This window comes from Perognathus longimembris, chromosome 4 (assembly GCF_023159225.1).
Source record: "Perognathus longimembris pacificus isolate PPM17 chromosome 4, ASM2315922v1, whole genome shotgun sequence".
NCBI classification, from domain to species: domain Eukaryota; kingdom Metazoa; phylum Chordata; class Mammalia; order Rodentia; family Heteromyidae; genus Perognathus; species Perognathus longimembris.
Window position 1 is genome coordinate 52005132 of NC_063164.1, and position 20282 is coordinate 52025413.

At 36.6% G+C, this 20282-nt stretch overlaps 1 protein-coding gene across 1 annotated transcript in view; it reads right to left on the bottom strand.

The window, feature by feature from the left end:
* Dcaf17 (DDB1 and CUL4 associated factor 17) overlaps nucleotides 1–20282 on the bottom strand; it is a 41881-nt gene that overhangs the window by 4835 nt on the left and 16764 nt on the right. Inside the window, exons 5-10 of the mRNA XM_048345749.1 lie at nucleotides 19030–19130; nucleotides 16318–16407; nucleotides 13539–13643; nucleotides 13156–13261; nucleotides 7961–8103; nucleotides 5044–5153 (exon numbers count right to left, since the gene is read on the bottom strand). Of these exons, the coding sequence (XP_048201706.1) occupies nucleotides 5044–5153; nucleotides 7961–8103; nucleotides 13156–13261; nucleotides 13539–13643; nucleotides 16318–16407; nucleotides 19030–19130 (655 nt within the window). The remainder of the gene's footprint in view (nucleotides 1–5043; nucleotides 5154–7960; nucleotides 8104–13155; nucleotides 13262–13538; nucleotides 13644–16317; nucleotides 16408–19029; nucleotides 19131–20282) is intronic.

Here is a 20282-nt window from a genome sequence, read left to right on the forward strand (position 1 = left end):
AAACTCAATAAAAATTATAGTAACAACAGTTCTTTTCTCCTGATTAACCTGTAATAGCAAAGAAAGAAAACAGTTTGTTTATACCCATTAATATCCCAACACAATTTTTTTAATGAAATAGAGGAAGCAATCCAGAAATTTATATGGAACAATAAAAGACCCAGAATAGCAGAAACAATCCTAAGCAGAAAGAACAGTGCTGGAGGAATTACAATACCCAACTTCAAGCTGTATTATACAGCTATAGTAATAAAAACAGCTTGGTATTGGCACTGGAACAGGCCTGAAGACTAATGGAACAGAACTGAAGACCCAGAAATGAACCCACAGAACTATGCCTACTTAATCTTTGATAAAGGAGCTAAAAAAATAGGATGGAAGAAAGACAGCCTCTTTAACAAATGGTGCTGGCAAAACTGGTTCAACACATGCAACGAACTAAAACTAGATCCTTATATATCACCCTGCACCAAAATCAATTCCAAATGGATCAAAGACCTCAAAATTAAAACATATACCCTAAAAACACTAAAGGAAGTAGTAGAAGAAACACTTGGCCTCCTTGGCACAGGATGGAACTTACTTAATAAAGACCCAGAAATGTGAAAAATTAAAGAAAGGATGGACAAATGGGACTGCATCAAACTGCAGAGCTTCTGTAGGGCAAAGGACATAGCTCGCAAGATAAACAGAAAGCCCACAGATTGGGAAAAGATCTTTACCACCATACAACAGACAAAGGCCTCATATTTAAAATACATGCAGAACTAAAAAAATTACCTTCCTCGGGCTGGGGATATGGCCTAGTGGCAAGAGTGCCTGCCTTGGATACACGAGGCCCTAGGTTCGATTCCCCAGCACCACATATACAGAAAAACGGCCAGAAGCGGCGCTGTGGCTCAAGTGGCAGAGTGCTAGCCTTGAGCGGGAAGAAGCCAGGGACAGTGCTCAGGCCCTGAGTCCAAGGCCCAGGACTGGCCAAAAAAAAAAAAAAAAAAAGGCAAAAAATTACCTTCCTCCAAAACAAAACCGCCAAGAACCAAAGCCCCCTCAAAAAGTGGGCTAAAGACTTAAAAAGAGACTTCCCTGATGAGGAAATGAGAATGGCCAAGAGACATGAAAAAGTGCTCTATATCACTGGCCATAAAAGAAATGCAAATCAAAACAACATTGAGATTCCATCTCACCCCAGTAAGAATGTCCTATATCAAGAAAATTAACAAGAATAAATGTTGGAGAGGATGTGGCCAAAAGGGAACCCTACTTCATTGTTGGTGGGAATGTAAACTGGTTCAGCCACTCTGGAAAGCAGTATGGAGATTCCTCAGAAGGCTAAGCATAGAGCTCCCTATGACCCAGCAGCCCCACTTCTGGGCATCTACCCAAAAGACCACAAACAAGAACACACTAAAGCCACCAGCACAACAATGTTCATCACAGCACAATTTGTCATAGCTAGAATTTGGAACCAACCCAGATGCCCCTCAGTAGATGAATGGATCAGGAAAATGTGGTACATATACACAATGGAATTGTATGCCTCTATCAGAAAGAATGACATTGCCCCATTTGTAAGGAAATGGAAGGACTTGGAAAAAATTATACTAAGTGAAGTGAGCCAGACCCAAAGAAACATGGACTCTATTGCCTCCCTCATAGGGAATAATTAGCACAGCTTTAGGCTAGTCACAGCAGAGGATCACAAGAGCCCAATAGCTATACCCTTATGAACACAAAAGATGATGCTAAGTAAAATGAACAAACAAACAGTACAAGAAATGTATCCAATGCCTAACGTATGAAACTGTAACTGCTCTGTATATCAGTTTGACAATAAAATTCAAAAAAATTTAAAAAAGTTTGCTTATCATCTACACAAATCAATTCATATCATTAACAAGTTTCAAAAGCACAATGGTATATATATGTGTGTATATATGTGTGTGTACATATATACATATACACACACACACATTTTTTTTTTTTTTGGTCAGTTGTAGGGCTTGAACTCTGGGCCTGGCCACTGTTCCTGAGCTCTTCAGCTCAAAGCTAGTATTCTATCAGTTTGCGCCACAGTGCCACTTCTAGTTTTCTTCTGGTGGTTAACTGGAGATAAGAGACTCCCAGGCCAGGAGTTTGGCATAGTGTAGAGTGTTTGCCTAGTATGAACGAAGGCCTGGGTTCGATTCTCAGTACCACATACACGAAAAAGCTGGAAGTGGTACTGTGGCTCAAGTGATAAGAGTGCTAGTCTTGAGCAAAAAGAGCTCAAGGACAGTGCCCAGGCCCTGAATTCAAGCACCAGGACTAGCAAAAAACAAACAAAAAGAAGTCTCTTCGATATTTTTTCTTTTTTCTTTTCTTATTTATTGTCAAAGTGATGTACAGAGAGGTTACAGTTTCATACATTAGGCATTGGATACATTTCTTGTACTCTTTGCTACCTCCTCCCTCATTCCCCCCTCCCCTCCCCCTTTCCCTCTTCCCCATGAGTTGTTCAGTTGGTTTACACCAAACAGTTTTGCAAGTATTGCTTTTGTAGTCATTTGTCTTTTTATACTGTGTCTCTTGATTTTGGTATTCCCTTTCAGTTTCCTAGTTCTAATACCAGTATATACAATTTCCAATGTACTCAGATAAGATACAGTGATAGTGCAGGTACAACCACAGGAAGGGGATACAAGAGGATCATCAACAATAGAAGCTACGGTTTCACATGGCACGTTGAAAGTAGTTACAACAGTGATATAACACTCGTTTCCATAACATGGAGTTCATTTCACTTAGCATTATCTTATACATTCATAGGGTCATAGCTATTAGGCTCTTGTGATCTTCTGCTGTGACTAGCCTAAAGCTGTGCTAATTATTCCCTATGAGGGACCATAGAGTCCATGTTTCTTTGGGTCTGGCTCACTTCACTTAGTATGAAAAAATTGAAGAGATACTTATGTAGGACAGACAGGACACAAGTGAATCAACTAGTCAAGTGAAAATAAATGTCACCCTGTATCCCCCCAAAAAATAAATAAAATAAAATAAAATAAAATACATTGTTAAGTGACTGTCAAAAATAAAATAAAATAAAACAAAAAAAAGTCTCACAGGCTTTCCTGTCCAGGCTGGCTTTGAACCGTGTTCTTCAAATCTCAGCCTTCTGACAGGTAAGAGCCACCAGCGCACAGCTAAAAGCACAAAGATCTTGAAATTCCAAGTCTTGCATGCAAAGAGAACAGCAGCAAGTAGGCGTAGCTACTGTAACCAGGGATAGCTGGACACCAGCCAGAGACAAAGAAACTGGATGTTTTGAATCACTCAGATATCTTCATTTGCACTAATATTTAAAAGTTCTTATATTTCCTACTTTTTGTAGAGACAGGTTTGAAATCAGCTTAGAGCCTTGCTTTATACCATTTGAGACATGCTCTCAGACCTTTTTGTTTTAATTTTTTGCCTGGGACCAGCATCAGATCATGATCCTCCTACCTATTCCTCTCATATTGCTAGAATCATTTGTTGAAATGGGTCTAACCTTTTGCCTAGACTGGCCTTGAACCAGCCTTTCTGATTTGTTTCTTGAGTAGCTGGGATTAAAAGTGTAGGCTACCACACTTAGCCTAAACAGGTCTATCACTTGAAACCTAGCAAAAAACATATCCCTTTTGTGGATCATAGTTTCTTTCTTTTAAACTTAATCACAACCAGGGCTTGTGGACTTTTAATAGTCAAACTAATATGGGTGGTATGGTATTTAAAAAAAACCAAAACATTAAGGGGCCAGAAATGTGGCTTAGTGGTAGAGTGCTTGCTTGCATGCATGCATGAAGCCCTGGGTTCAATTCCTCAGCACTACATAAACAGAAAAAGCCAGAAGTAGCACTGTGGCTCAAGTGGTAGAGTGCTGGCCTTGAGCAAAAGGAAGCCAGGGACAGTGCTTAGGCTCTGAGTTCAAGCGCCAGGAATGGCAAAAAAACAAAACAAAACAAAGCAAAACAAAAAAACACCATTAAAAGTAATGCTTACTGAAGCTAAACCACAGTTTAAGATGTTTCCTAAAAGTTAATATGCTTATTTCATGAAATCTTTTCATTTTCCTTATATGCAAGAGTAGATTCTAACAGCCCTGTAAGTAGTCTACATTGTGGTCTATATTGTAACAGAGGAGGTTTGATCAAAATTATTGCAGTGGCTAAGGCCAGAAACAGTCAGACTTATGAAATATTTGAAGTAAAATAAATTGGATTAATAGGATATATGGCATATGGTTTGGGTATGTGAACGTATAAAGGTGAGAAAGAGAATGCATATGGATATTCAAATGCATGCATACCACTTAGAGACAAGGTTAAGGAAGATATCAAGAAAGATTCCAGATTTCTGGCATGAGCCTAGGTAAAATGTTTGTACTAGTATATGATTTCTGTGTGTGTATTTATGAATGACTAGAATATGAATTATGAATAACTATGATTAATAGAGTTATGAAAAACTAGTATTTAGAAATAACTAGAATTAAGCAGAAAGGACTACTGAGTGAAAAGGAGAAGTCCATTATGTAACAGTGGAAATCCGAGTAGAAGAAGAAGAACATGTAAGACTACTGAAAAGGAGAGAGAAGGAGGAAAATATTCAGAACTGTAGTGTCAGAGAAAAACATTCCAAACCAGGGAGAAGTCAACTTGCCCGAGATGTGCTCAAAGAATAAAAACCAAAAACAATCTATTACTGTGTTAAGGCTTTCAGAACAAGAACAAACTTGCTTTACCTTTTTATATTAAGCCGGGAGAATTAAGACCTGATGAGGAAATCTAACTTGTAATACTCTTTCCCTCACACTTAATCTAACAAGGAACTTAAACATAGGTAATACTTACAAACAGTAATGATGAAGCTCAAAGAATAGAGTTAGGTTTTCTAGATGTCAGTCTTATAGGAAGTACCTTTTAACTCTTCCCAAAATTAAAATAGCAGGCAAAAATAAAGATGTCAACAAATGCTACCAAAAGCTACTTTTAACTTTAAAATGGTAATGAAATTACTCACTTGACCTGATTAGGGCCAACATGTACTATTCTTCCAGAAGCATCAGGATGGAAATAGATCCAGTCAGATTCTAGAGAGCAACACTCCATTTCTTGGATCCCATTTTTTGCCTGAAATTGGAAAACATATAATAGGCTAAGATGAAAGGGAAACCAAAATGTTCAAAACTAACACTAGGGATATGTGTGAGACAAAGGTATAAGAAAGAGAAAATATTAGAAATGAGACACATGTGAGAGTTAATTAGAACATTCAAAGTTGAAAAATTCAGAACATTTTTAATATATTTACTCTGTGACATACATTATACCTCACAAATATTCTAAACTATATCTCAAGCACGTACTTTGTGTTAAAGACTGCAAGAGATGCTTTATGGCCAGTATTTAATTTTATCTTGGCACTTAAAGCAGATATTAACCCCATTTTATGGCCAAGGAAACTAATAAAGAAAGAGAATATAAATCATTTGCTGAATTCTTAGAACCTTCTAAGCAGTAGATCTGACTCCAAAGTCCACGGACTTTCTATAAATATGTATATGCAGTTCCCCATAACTTCCTTTTCCCTTCCACACTGCCAGCCACCTGTCAATCAGAAGAGTGGGTAACACACATATGAACACGTAACAAAACCTAAAGTCTCTAACACAAGTCACATAATCTTCTTGGGTAAGTCAAACATTAAACTCTCATATATAAAGAAATGATCTGATTTTGTGTAGTATTTAAAGCAAAAGAGATTTATGTCACTGTAATTTACTTAAATATTGGAGTTGAAAAACTATATAAAGAATGCAAGCATATGTAAACTAATGTTTCAACTTGTATAAAAGAATACTGTGAATTAATAACAGCATGAACATACTGACTTTACTGGATTTATTAAAGTCATTTAATTTCTGAGTTTGGCAATTATTTATCAATATTGTAATCTGACTAAATGCTGTTACAATAGGAAGAGAGATATAATAGATATAATTGACATAAATGTTGAAGGCCATTATTCTTACATATGAGCAAACATGTACATCTATATACATGTGTGTTCAGTACATACATGAAAAAATATACATATGAAAATATATATTATCAGTTCTTACATAAAAATGTGTGCAAAATATACAGAAAGTGAACTGTGAAGGGTTTGATGGGATACAAAAGTGACAAAGATGTGACAAACGAAGGTGGCTGAGGGATGTCCTAACTGGGAGGTGAAGAATCACTCAAATTTGTCATGGCGGGCAACAGCCCTTAAAGGGTTTATCATAAACATTGTCACTAGGCTGGGCTCCAATAGAAGCTAACATGTGTGGTAAGTGAGAAAATTCAAAAGGACAATATTCAAATTAAGGAAAACCAAAGGACACTACACAATGTCCCCAGTGGCCGTGACAACATGGACTCAAGACTGCTGACCATAAACATTTTGGGTGACCAGTGACTCTTAAAGTCATTGTAGCCAGAGACTGATTATACAAGCTAGGACTTAGAAAAAAATGTATGTGGAACAAACAGAGCCTGTTGTTAATTTAGTATATTTAATAAGTTAATTTAATATATTAAAGTCTCAAGCATAAACTAAATAATTCATAAAACTACAAATGGATCCCCTCTTTCTGTAGACTCACTCCTTTATATGTACTTCAATTGCTGATTTTAATATACTATATCTTATTTACCTACAAGTTTGCTACTGTTGGAGAGTATAAACAACTTGAGAGAAGAAAATGTATCACCAGCTATGTCTGGCAAATGTTAGGCCTTCGATAACTGTTTATCAAAGCAAATCAATGACTACATCACATTTTGAAAGTAAAGAAAAGGTAATTCAACAGGTAGAAATTTCTACTGTTTTTCTTGGATCTTTTCTTCCTGTACTGCCATAAGTAACTTATGATAAATCCTTGAAAAACTAAGTTGCTTTAATGCCTACACTATGACCTCCAGAGTTTCTTCTGCTTCTCTGCTCTGCTCTGATGGACAAATAGCAACAAAAGACAGAGGCAGAATCAACAATACATTCCACAGCCATTTCAGAAGGAGCCTGAATACATGCCATCAACAAGTTTTTCAGTGGAGCTTGAAAAATGTTTTGAGTTATATTCTTTGCCGAAAGTTACAAAAAAGACAGGGGCTGGGGATATGGCCTAGTGGCAAGAGTGCTTGCCTCATATACATGAGGCTCTGGGTTCAATTCCCCAGCACCACATATACAGAAAACGGCCAGAAGTGGCGCTGTGGCTCAAGTGGCACAGTGCTAGCCTTGAGCAAAAAGAAGCCAGGGACAGTGCTCAGGCACTGAGTCCAAGCCCCAGGACTGGCAAAAAAAAAAAAAAAAAAAAAAAAGACAAAGTTCTTGGTGCACTAAGTGTGTGTTGTGTGTGTGTGTGTGTGTGTGTGTGTGTGTGTGTGTGTGTCAATTCTTGGGGTTGAACTCAGAGTCTGGGCACTCTCCCAGCATTTTTGCTTAAGACTAGTGCTCTACCGCTTGAGTCACAGCTCCACTTCTGGCTTTTTGGTGGTTAATTGAAGATAAGACTCTTATGAACTTTTACAATCCTCATATCTCAGCCTCCAGAGTAGCTAGGTTTATAGGCATGTGTTACTGATGCCTGGCTAAATACTTTTAAAGTTAATGTTTTTTAATTCTGGGGTACAAACATTAAGTATTTACTATCTGTAAACTTTTACATTTCAAATTGCTCACAAACTATTAAAATAAATAATTAAAATGTAACTCAGGCATAGAGAGCTACTAGAAGTGTTGAAGAGTAAAAACAGTATTTTTTTTCTCAGTAGTACTGAAGTTTAAACTTAGGATCCCCCCTTGGTAGCAAGTGCTCTACCACCAATGGCATGTTTCCAGTCTGAAAAATTCACTTTATTACTAAAAAGTGTAATCACTCATGATTTACCAAGGAATTATCTTTGAGGGCACAAATGTGGAAAACACCTTTCTGTTTCTTCTTATTAGGTGTGATGATGTAGTGCCAAGGGTGGCCTCCGATCTGAAATGCATTCTCCAGGGATGAGACCTCAAAGAGCAGTGGTGGCACGTCTACACAGAAATGAGCAAAAGGAATAAATGCAACCGTTCTTTGTATGTATCACTAATGAAAAATCACTATATTCAGAGAAATAAAATGCAATTTCAAAGGAAATGCATTGCTAAGAAAAGTGAAAGTTAGTAGGAAACAAACATTGAGCTAGAAGCCAACTTTCTAGACATCTGTTTTGGGTGATATATTGTGGCCTCAAGTGAGCAGAGGTGAAAAGTTAAAAATTTTTACATTATATACACTGAGTAAAATGATTGCATTTGCTCATCCTTCCTCCCTCAATTCATGTATCTTCCCTTAACCCTCCCCACAAAGTAGGTTCCCACTTCCTGATACTCATTTTGATACACAGTTCATTAGTTGTTCAGAGAAGTTACACCTTTGGATTCCTTCCTTAAGTTTACCATCTTTTAGTCAGTTTTTGTGTATGTACACAGAGCATTGTTACCATGAATGTTTGTATTTTAGATCTAGCTTCCACATATGAGGGAAAACATGAACTGTTTCTTTGAGCCTGACTTACTTCACTTCATGTAATTTTTTCTAGAATGAGGTGACAATGATCAGGATGCACTATACTCATAAGTGATTTATGGTTACGGAATTGCAACCTCTTTGTACAACTACTTATTAAAATTTTAAAAATTTCTAATAGAAAAAGGTTGAAACTCACTTTGGTATATTTTAGAGAATGTGAAATAGGAATTCAAACTACAAAAACAATCAATACTTTAAGAATACTTTTTTTTTTTTTTTGCCAGTCCTAGGGCTTGGAATCAGGGCCTGAGCACTGTCCCTCGCTTCTTTTTTGCTCAAGTGTAGCCACAGTGCCCATTTCTGGCTTTTTCTGTGTATGTGGTACCGAGAAATCGAACCTAGGTCTTCATGTATGCTAGGTGAGCACTCTACCACTAAGTCACATTCCCAGCCACTTGTTTTTGTTTTTAAAGATAGGGCCTCACTAACATTTCGTTCTGGCTGGCTTAGAACCATGATCTGATTGTCTCTACATCTCATGTCTGAGGTATGTGTTAAGGAGAAAAGGGAAATGCAGATAAATCTTAACCTTCACTCCTTATTTTCATTTTTAGTAGAAATACTGGATTTTAATTAAAGACTATAAAATATATTTGTATTATAAGATTAAGTTTTATTTGGAATCGAGAAGTTCAGTGTGGATGAAAAATACAAAGTAAAAAAAGAATAGACAATATAAAGTCATAAAAGAATAGTCAAATATAGAGAAATATGAAAATAAACTTAAGTTTCCCAGCTGTTTTAATAAAAGTGAATGAACTGCAATGAATACAATGAGATTCTGGTCTTCACTGTGAGTTAAGTTTCTGTATCTTCCACAAAAGAAACGTTGAAGTCTTGACCTGCAGTCTTTGTGAGTGACTTTATTTGGTGGTGAATATAGTCTATTCTAAAATATAATCTTTGCAGATATAATCAAACAAAGATGGACATACTGGATAAAGGTAGCTCCCAAATTCAATGACTGGCATCTTTATAGGAAGAGAGATTCGAAGACAGAGGGTAGAAGCCCACATGGAAAGAAGTGGACTGGAGTTATACTGCCACAGGCCTAGGAACATCAAAGCAACCATGAGAAGTTACCAGGCAAGGAAGGGTCTGTCCTGGAGCCTTCAGAGAGAAGCGGGCTCTACCAATAACTTGATTTTAAACTTCTATGCTGATTCTATAACTTCTGTGAGAAAACACATATCTGTTATTTAAAACTACCCAGTTACAACCCTAGGAAACTAATAGTCTCTACTGATGTTTCTACTAAGATGTCTTAGTAGATGTCTTGTTTGATTTAGGACAAGAAAAGTAAAAGGCAAGCCTGGGACACTTTATTGCTCCCCAAAGAAGAGACTTCTTCAAACTTATTAAGGTAAGCTAAAATTTAGTTATTAGTCAAATTTGGGACAATTTGGGAATTACTAAGAATAATGGTTATAAATATGTAATATTGTACAAAAAGAACTCCTAAGATATAAAACATGTTGTAATCCCAACACTGGAAAGGAAGATGCAAGAGGATAACAAGTTCAAAGTTAACCTGAGCTATATAACAAGATTATCTTGGAAAAAAATCCACTAAGAGCCAGGTGTCAGTGTCTCACTCTTGTAATCATAGCTACTCAGGAGGCTGAGATCTGAGGATCTCAGCTCAAAGCCAGCTGGAGCAAATGAAAGTCTGTGAAACTCTTATCACCAAAAAGCCAAAAGGGGCTGGGAATATGGCTTAGTGGTAGAGTGCTTGCCTCGTATACATGAAGCCCTGGGTTTGATTCTTCAGCACCACATAGATGGAAAAAGCCAGAAGTGGCACTGAGGCTCAAGTGGTAGAGTGCTAGCCTTGAGTAAAGAAGCCAGGGACAGTGCTCAGGCCTTGAGTTGAAGCTCCATGACTGGCAAAAAAACAAAAACAAAAAGCCAAAAGTAGAGTTGTGGTAAAGTGCGAGCATTAAGCAGTGTTCAGGAACATTGCCAAGGCATAACTTCAAGCCCCAGGACTGGCATAAAAAAATTTAAAAATCCACTAAGTCTACTGTGTTTAAAGTATATTGTCACCATTAAAAGTGACTATCAGACAAACTCCTTCTAATCATTATTAATGAAAGGGATAGAATTATTTACCTGTCTTTTTAAAAGGTATTATAGTTTATCTCTAGTTGATGAATTAAATTATTTTACCTTAATTTTGTGTTAGTTACTGGGGACCGAACTCAGAACCTTAAGCTCTTGCTTAGCTTTTTTGGTCCAGTCTGGTGCTCTACCATATCTTTACTTCTTGATTTTTGCTAGTTGACTGGAGATAATAGTCTCATGGAGTTTTTCTGCCTGGGCTAGCTTAGAACTGCGATCTTCAGATCTCAGCCTCCTGAGTAGCTAGGATTATAGGATTGGGCCACCAGTGCCTGGCTTACGAATTAAGTTTTTTACTTTTTATAAAAACACCAGCTACTAATGGAGGGACAAAGGGTCAACAAATGCAGCAGTGGTACTCACTACCTTACTGAAAATGAACTATAAAATTTGTAGGTGGGGATGTGAGGGATAAACTGTGAGAGAGTGAGGGAAAAGGTGACATTGTTCAAAAAGAAATGTACTCTTCACCTGACTTAAGTAACTGTAACCCCTCTATATGTCACCCTTACAATAAAAATATTTTTTAATGCCAGCTACTAAAGGCAAAAGAAATTATAGGTGTTTTAAAACTGCCCTTCTGCACCCCACGATGACAAGTAATTTAGGAAGGATTATTAACAGTTATAACAATATTCTTGTACTATTTATTGTCACAGGTAATTAGAAATAACCAAACTGTGGAAGTAGGCAATTACATAAAATTTAGCTTATCTATGAAAGGGGCATGTTAAGTCAACTTCTTAACACCTGAAGAATATACACACAGAATTTGGTAATAGCTAGCAGAATCACTACGTTTAAAAGCATCGAACTACAGTGATCCCTCACCAACACGAGACGCCCTGGTAGGTGAAAATCCACGAAGTAGCTACATTAGATAGTCGTCCCTGGCTATATCACAGTTCACTTAGCAGTACTTCTTGGATTCTCACGTATCTCGGGGGTCTCTGGAACCTAATTCCTGTGTTTCGTTTTTGTTTTTTGTCAGTCCTGGGGCTTGAACTCAGGGCCTGAGCACTGTCCCTGCCTTCTTTTTGCTTAAGGCTAGCACTCTGCCAACTTGAGCCACAACGCCACTTCCTGATTTTTCTGTTTATGTGGTGCTGAGGAATCGAATCCAGGGCTTTATGCATGCAAGGCAAGCACTCTACCACTAAGCCATATTCCCAGCCCACGTATTTGTTTTTTTTGAAAACAACAACAACAACAAAAAAACAAAATTGATACAGTGAACCGCGATATTGTGAGGGATGACTGTATTTAATGAAAACTAAGTTCTTCCTTTCTCCTATATCTATCTCCTCAGCAATAACTAGGGTTTACTAGGTTTTTATGTGTTAGGAAAAAAGTGCTGTCTTATTCTGTGTACATTAGAAACAATGTGTTTTGGTTGGAAATAGAAAAAAATATCCTCCACATGATAGGTAAGGCATGGATTAACACTTAATGAATTAAGAACAAAGATCTAAAAAGTTTTAGTATAATAAAACACATTTTCTCTTTTTATTTACTCATATAGCTTTTCTATTTCTAGTCATTAAGCTATTCTTGGATTTCAGAGATAAACTCTGGACAGTCATGGTTTATTTATTTTTAAATATATACTACTGAATTTGACTAAAGGCTGATTACTCTTAGTAAGTTGCTAAAGGCTGATTTTTTAGTAAGTTGCTCAATGTGATAAGCCAGTTAGATAGAGAACACTGTCACTATATAAAATCATGGATAGTGGGCTGGGGATATGGACTAGTGGCAAGAGTGCTTGCCTCGTATACTTGAAGCCCTGGGTTCGATTCCCCAGCACCACATATACAGAAAATGGCCAGAAGTGGTGCTGTGGCTCAAGTTGGCAGAGTGCTAGCCTTGAGCAAAAAGAAGCCAGAGACAGTGCTCAGGCCCTGAGTCCAAGGCCCAGGACTGGCAAAAAAAAAAAAAAAATCATGGATAGTTTTCCTTTTTCTGCTTTGTCAATCTATAAGTATAGCAAGAGTTCCATCTGTACTTAGGTTTTGCCTATGTTCAAATAGCAAGATAATAAGATTTTCCTTGGAAAACATCCATAAAAATATAAAATATTAAGTTACAAGAAAGTTGAGATAACATTACTTGCCATAATTCAGCATTTTCCAGATAAAGAAAATCAAGAATCAGAAAGGAAAGTGTTTGCAAAAGGTCTCTGGCCAAGCAAGGCCAGCATACCCAGGCAGAACTTCAATGAATAACTGATAGAAGTTTGTTGACACTCATTTAATAGTAAATAAAAAATATGCTGTACAGGAGTAAAATAAATTAAGTTATAAGTAAAGAGAAAACATTTGAAGTTTATAAGTAATAACTACTTACATAACCATTTATTTTTAAGTTGAAAAAATACTATATAGTAGCCATACCTGTGATTTTAATATTACAAGGAATGCCAAAAGGAGCCTCTCCTACAGTTCCAGTAGTCCCACCCCATCTGCATGCACAACCTAAGTCAAGTTTCTGTTGCATGAACTAAAAACAAAACAAAACAAAATGGTGGCTTTAGCACCTATTTATTTGCTGTCTGGAGAGAAATAAGCAACATTTACATATACATGACAAATCAAATGTCTATTCAGACCTTTATGCTTATCTTCCCTACCCCATTTTTAAAGGTTATTTCTCTTTGTGCTTCAGCAATTTTTATAGAGGTGAAAATCACACAGGTTCTGTACTCTAAAAGCATCACATTAAAAATAAAATCAGTTCAAGCCTCACTTTAATTTTAATTTGGCAAAGTTTTCTCTACCTGTTCAGTGATAGCTTGGAAGCTATAGAGTCTGACTAGTCCCGAGCTGTACATCACAATCAGTATTCCATGAGACAAAGTAGCATCTGTAACATTCCCGAAAATCTGTGGGGAAAGGCAAATATACCTAAGAAAAGACCAGAAGGCCAATCCTCTGAGTGTTTACAATACTTTATATTCTCACTTTATGTTCACCACCACTTTGCTGCCTTGCATAAAAACTTACTTATAACTAAGCACCTTGAGGCTAAAGTGTTATTAGTTATGGGTAAGAAGTAAACCATTAGATTCTCAGGCTGGAGAACTGATGGAAGCATAGCACATAGTATGCAAAATGATGTGACAGCATTCCTTTGCATCATAGGTTTATTAGAATCTACTAATAACAATTTCTATTCCATGTGAAACACTGGATAGTTAGATAATGCGCAACTCTAAATAAATATTTACCATACATGTTCTACCAGACACCTATTCTTTCTACTAAAATGTTCTTCATAAAAGAAAAAAAACATTAGCTGTTTGGAGGTTAAAAACAATTGGAGGGGCTGGGGATATGGCCTAGTGGCAAGAGTGCTTGCCTCATATACATGAGGCCCTGGGTTCAATTCCCCAGCACTACATATACAGAAAATGGCCAGAAGTGGCACTGTGGCTCAAGTGGTAGAGTGCTAGCCTTGAGCAAAAAGAAGCCAGGGACAGTGCTCAGGCCCTGAGTCCAAGCCCCAGGACTGGCAAAAAAACCCCAAAAAACAACTGGATATCACAAAGTAATTAGAAGAGACAGCTTTTATCCCTATGTTGTTCTAATACAGTTTGATTTTTCAGCTATACAAGAAAAAAATATGTTAAAGACCAAACACTTACTGGTGTTGTATGTGTGTGTGTGTGTGTGTGTGTGCGTGTGCGTGTGTGTGTGCGCACGCGTACACACTGTTCTCTTAAGAAAGTAAGCAGCCAGTTTTTGAAGGTTCTACCTGAAGGACCTAGAATTCTTTAGGCCACTGCTATACCACTAGAGCCTCATCTCCAACCCTGAAAGAGCTAGAATTTGAACCCAGATTTGACTAAAAGTTTAAGCCAAATTTTGAAAGTTACTCAGAAGACTGAGACCCGGAGGATCACAGTTTGAGGCCAGCCAGTAAAGAAAAATTCACTAGATTTCATCTAAAAAAAAAAAAAAATCACTGACCTGCAGTAAGGCTTTTGGCTACAGTTTCTGTTTAATGGACTGAGTAATTTCATAACTTTCTGATAAAAAAATTACTCTGTGCCTACTTTAATATTTAATGAAAGGCAATATAGGTGAATATTCATAGCAATAAAATAACAACCATAGGAAATGAAAACTTGTCTCTACCTCTATTCAAGGAAGATTACTTAGTGAAGATTTACCATCTCATAAGTAGCTTAAGTATGTAAGACTAGTCAGGAGCCAACCCCCTGAGTAGTCTTAATGCACATACATAGTAAGTAAGAGATGTGCTTTAATCCCAAGTAATCATAATGGAAACTGAATCCCTCAAATGACTTCTGTGGATATGCAAAAATAAATAGGAACAAATTATGACTTTGTAAGTGTTCATTCCTGTTGGAGAATATAATATACATATGCAATTACTCCACAAGCATAAAGTGAACAACTAAATTATGAGTTGTGCTTTTTGTCATTATCCTAGAATGATAATTATAGTTTGCTTGAATTGAGTAGTTCATGACTTTTTAATTCACTAATCCTAGTGCCATACATAAAAAAAGAGTACTTGTGTAACTCAAACATATTTCAAGATAAAGGTTATGCTAAATCACCTATTCTTTTAAAGTTTGCCTTAAACTTTTAGTCAAAGCTGGGTTCGAATTCTAGCTCTTTCAAGGCTGGAAGTGTGGCTCAAGTGGTATAGTACCAGCCTAAAGAATTCTAGGTCCTTCAGTTACAACTTTCAAAAACTAGCTGCTTACTTTCTTAACAGTTTATGTACACCCAGGCACACACACACATATACATACATACATACATACACATTCACTCAAAATGCCTGGCACAAAATAAACAATAAATGGTAACAGTATTATTTAGTTTATGCAGTTAGTATATTTGGCTTAGGCAATATAAAAATGTTTAATAAAGTCAGCTTGTTTGTTAGTAAATGTGAATAGACTTACAAGATCTCCATCTCTACAATACTTTAGATGTTTAAAGACTAGCAGAAAAGCCCAACAAGTAACTAGTAATGCAGAGTAAGTGAGCATTTTAAAAACTCTTAACAGCAAAGTTAAAAAAAAAAAAGACTGGATTCTTCTAAATTGAAATTTGTCCCTTCATTCCTCCCATGTAACTACTCTACAAATCATAAAAAAACATAAAAAAATCATAATAAAACCCAAAACTAAATAAGTTGGGAAATTTACATATTTAGTTACACTGCTTGTTTACATACCACAAAACAAGTTTTAGATTTATATCTGGCAATTCAAATCAACCATTTTGCTATAGCTTAATGACCATTTTTAACAAGCTTTGGAAATATTCTTGAAAGAAAAAACCTTGGGTACTTCCTAATTTTGTAAAATAGTCTGTTAATGACCATGACTTTTCAACACTATCCACCTGAGAGGCATAAAGAGGAAGAAATAATTAGGCTCTCTTCCAAAGTCAAATGTTTTTGTGCATTCTGTTATGAAATAAATAAAAATCAAAGCATCTAATAAGTGATTAAATGATGAGATTACATCTTAACAATAAATTAATATTTCAATTACATAACAAATAATCTCTTACCCTCTTGTTGATCTCTAGAATTCCTATAAGTGAAAATGGTAGAACATGGAACACAGCAAGGTATAACAAAACTGACTGCTGAATGCCTGCCTAGAAGAAAAGACAAAAATTATAGTCAGCTCTCCAGAGTACCTCAGAAACACTTGTTTTCTCTCTCTCTCTCTCTCTCTCTCCTCTCTCTCTCTCTCCTCTCTCTCTCTCTGTGCTGGAACTGGGGCTTGAACCCTGAGCGTGGCAGCTTTTTTGTTCACAGCTGGTGCTCTACCACTTGAGTTCAAGTGGATTTATGCTAGTTAATTGGAGATAAAGAATCTCTTGGATTATCTGTTCAGCTGTTTTCTGAAACTATGATAATAGGTGTGAGCCACTGGTACTCATCACAAACACTCTTTTGATGAGATGAAAATATCCATTTTTGTCAGACTGAAACGTTACTTAAATAAGGCAAACATTTCAGTGGCAGAAATCAAGACAATCAATCAAAATTGTTATAAGTAAAAGCTAGGCAACAAACCAATAAAAATTGAGTCATATTTAAAGTCTAAAAAAGAGTCTCTCTCTCTTTCTCTCTCTTCTCTCTCTCTCTTATTTTGCCAGTCCTGGGCCTTGAACTCAGGGCTTGAGCACTGTCCCTGGCTTCTTTTTGCTCAACTTTTAGCCACAGCGCCACTTCTGGCCATTTTCTATATATGTGGTGCTGAGGAATCAAACTCAGGGCTTTATGTATACAAGGCAAGCACTCTTGCCACTAGGCCATATTCCCAGCTCAAGGATCTCTTTCAAAGGGATATAGTTCTGTTACGATAAGCTCCTCAGGGTATAAATCAGACTCCTTCCATGTTCCTAAAACTCAGGGGAAAGGTATAGTTTTTATATCTTGGCCAACAGCTACCAGTTCTTGACTGGGAAAAATAGTCTATAATTCAAAAAGATTTTATTAACCTTATCAGATGAGGTAAATGAAAACTTTTAATGGATGTATGAACATATGTTCTTCAAGAATTAAAATTTTCCTCTGTACCACACTTTGACAATAAAGAAAAAAGTTTAATAGAGAAAAAGAATTAAAATTTTGGGGCATAATAGACAATCCACTTTTAGAATTCCTATTAAAGTGTTGTTACTGCTACTTCACATTTATGAATTTTCCTTATTGAAACAGAGGAAGCCATATTTTTTTTGTTTTTTTTTTTTTTGGCCAGTCCTGGACCTTGGACTCAGGGCCTGAGCACTGGCCCTGGCTTTCTTTTGCTCAAGGCTAGCACTCTGCCACTTGAGCCACAGTGCCACTTCTGGCCGTTTTCTGTATATGTGGTGTTGGGGAATTGAACCCAGGGCCTCATGTATACGAGGCAAGCTCTCTTGCCACTAGGCCATATCCCCAGCCCGGAAGCAATATTTTAAGAGTATAAAAAGGAAGTATTAATGAGAGACAGAGAATAATTCCTTTTCTTAGATTAGCATATTCAAAAATATAAGAGAAGGCTTATGTCATTAATGTCAGCTGGCAGGATATAAGGAAAGGGTAGGAAAATACTTATAGATAACTATCATAAAAAGTGTAAGTAGCCAACAAATTTACTTGGCTCTAGTGGGATACAGAAAAGCAGAAAAAGAAATAAGAGAATATGAAAGGAATACACTGGGATTCTGAAAAGAAAATGCCTGGTATAGCTATCTAAATAAGGTAAATCAGAGAAACTGCATGTTTTTAAAAAAGTACCCTTAGCCAAGCATGATGACACAGTCCTGTATGCCCAGCATTCAAAAGGCTGAGGCAATTCAATCCTGAGTTTGAGGCCAGTCCCCCCCCCAAAAAAAAATGGCACCCAGAAATGTTACCAGTGGACCAGTGTGACACCACCACAAAATTGTATAAATGACTTCATTTCTCTGGGTCTCAAATTCCTTGTGTGTAAAACAAAAGAATACCATCTATTGTGCTAAGGAATAAATTAATTTATACAGCTAACAGATTCAGAATAGCTTGGCTATTTCATAATCAAACATACTAGTGAAAAAAAAGTTTTTGCTTGTGGCTCATGTCTATAATCCTAGCTTCTCAGGAGGCTGAGATCTGAGGATTGTGGTTCAAAGCCAACGGGGGCATGAAAGTCTGTGAGACTATCTGTAACTAACCACTAGAAAACCAGAAATGGTGCTGTGGCTCAAAATAGTAGAGTGCTAGGCTTGAGTGAAAAAAAGGCTCAGGGACAGCATCCAGGCCCTGAGTTCAAGCCCCACAATAGACAAGGAGGAAAAAAAAAAAAGGAAAAAGGCTTACTGTTCACATTAAAAATGAGAAAAACATACCTTTGGACAGAAAGAAATGGAAAACAATTATTTGGATTCTTCTCTACATGTCTAGAGCATGAGCCGAAAATTTGTAAAAGGAGAATCTGTATCTCTTTTATAAAAAGTACTCAATAAATGATTCCTAAGTATTTCTTTGAAAACTATTAGCAGAAACAGTACAAATTTCTAGAGCTTATAAAGTCTAGTAAGTTTTGGATGGTGAGAGAGAGAGAGGGAGAGAGAGAGAGAACATGCAGGAAAGCACTCATTTGAATATCATGTTTCTGGAAAAAACTGCCTTCAAATTTTAATAGCAAGCTATAGACATCAGAGATCATTAATTCTTTTATAACCAATGTACAGATGAATTTCTAAGGAAACAAATTCTTGTTTTATTGAATGTTTAATGATGTATACCTGCCGGGCCCCTGCTGGGCTTTTGTTCTGAGCTGACTTGACTGCAATGACTTCTTGAGGAGTATCCCAACTCAAGTACCTTTCAAAAAAATGAAGACAGACTTAATGATGTGGGTCAATTTCCTTATACTTAAATCAAAACATTATAAATTTGGGTGGTGGTGATTTACTCCTGTAATCCTAGCTACTCAGGAGGCTTAGATCTGAGGAGCATGGTTCAAAGCCAGTGCAGGCAAAAAGGTCTGAGACTCATTTTCAATTAGCTACCCAAAAGCCAGAAGTAGAGGTGTGGTTCAAGTGGTATAGAGCTAGCCTTGAGCAAAAGAAGCTCAGGGACAGTGCCCAGGATTATCACATGCATGCGTGCCTGTGCGCAAGCGCACACACACACACACACACACACACACACACACACTCCAAACCAAAAACATTATCTGACTTATGAAACTGTAGCCCCTCTGTAAATCACCTTTATAATAACAATTTTTTTTTTTTTTGGCCTCCTGGGGCTTGGACTCAGGGTCTGAGCACTGCCCTGGCCTCCTTTTGCTCAAGGCTAGCCCTCTGCCGCTTGAGCCACAGCGCCACTTCTGGCCATTTTCTGTATATGTGGTGCTGGGGAATTGAACCCAGGGCCTCATGTTTACGAGGCAAGCACTCTTGCCACTAGGCCATATCCCCAGCCCTTTATAATAACAATTTTTTAAAAGCATATTGGAAAAAAAGCCCAAAACAAAACAAAATGATTATGGATATTTCATCAGTAAAAAGATTTTAGTTACTTAATTATAAAAGCAAAGTAATTATTTTTTAAAAGCTGTTTAAGCAAAAAGATTTCCCTTCAGATCTATATATGGAAATATCTCTACTTAAAATAAGTTTTAGCCTTTACAGTCTTGAATAAAAAACTGAGTTTGATGGAAGAATATTCAAACCTTAGAAAACAAAATAACCATTTCTACTTTAAAATGAGAGGCATAGAAAAGTATTAAGAGTATTACTTTCATGAATTTCATATACACATTTACTCAAAGAATTTAGATTTAATTTATAAAACTAATAGTTAAAATAGCCATTTTGGGGTTTTACTAGGCAAATAATTTACTCAGGAAAATCTCCATAAAATGTACTCTACAAAGAAAACACTTTATAGAAGAGTAACACACATAATTAAAAACAGCAAAAGAAGTTTATCTGCTAAATATTATGCATAGGTTAGTTATTTATTAGGGATGCAAAGATAAATTATAGAA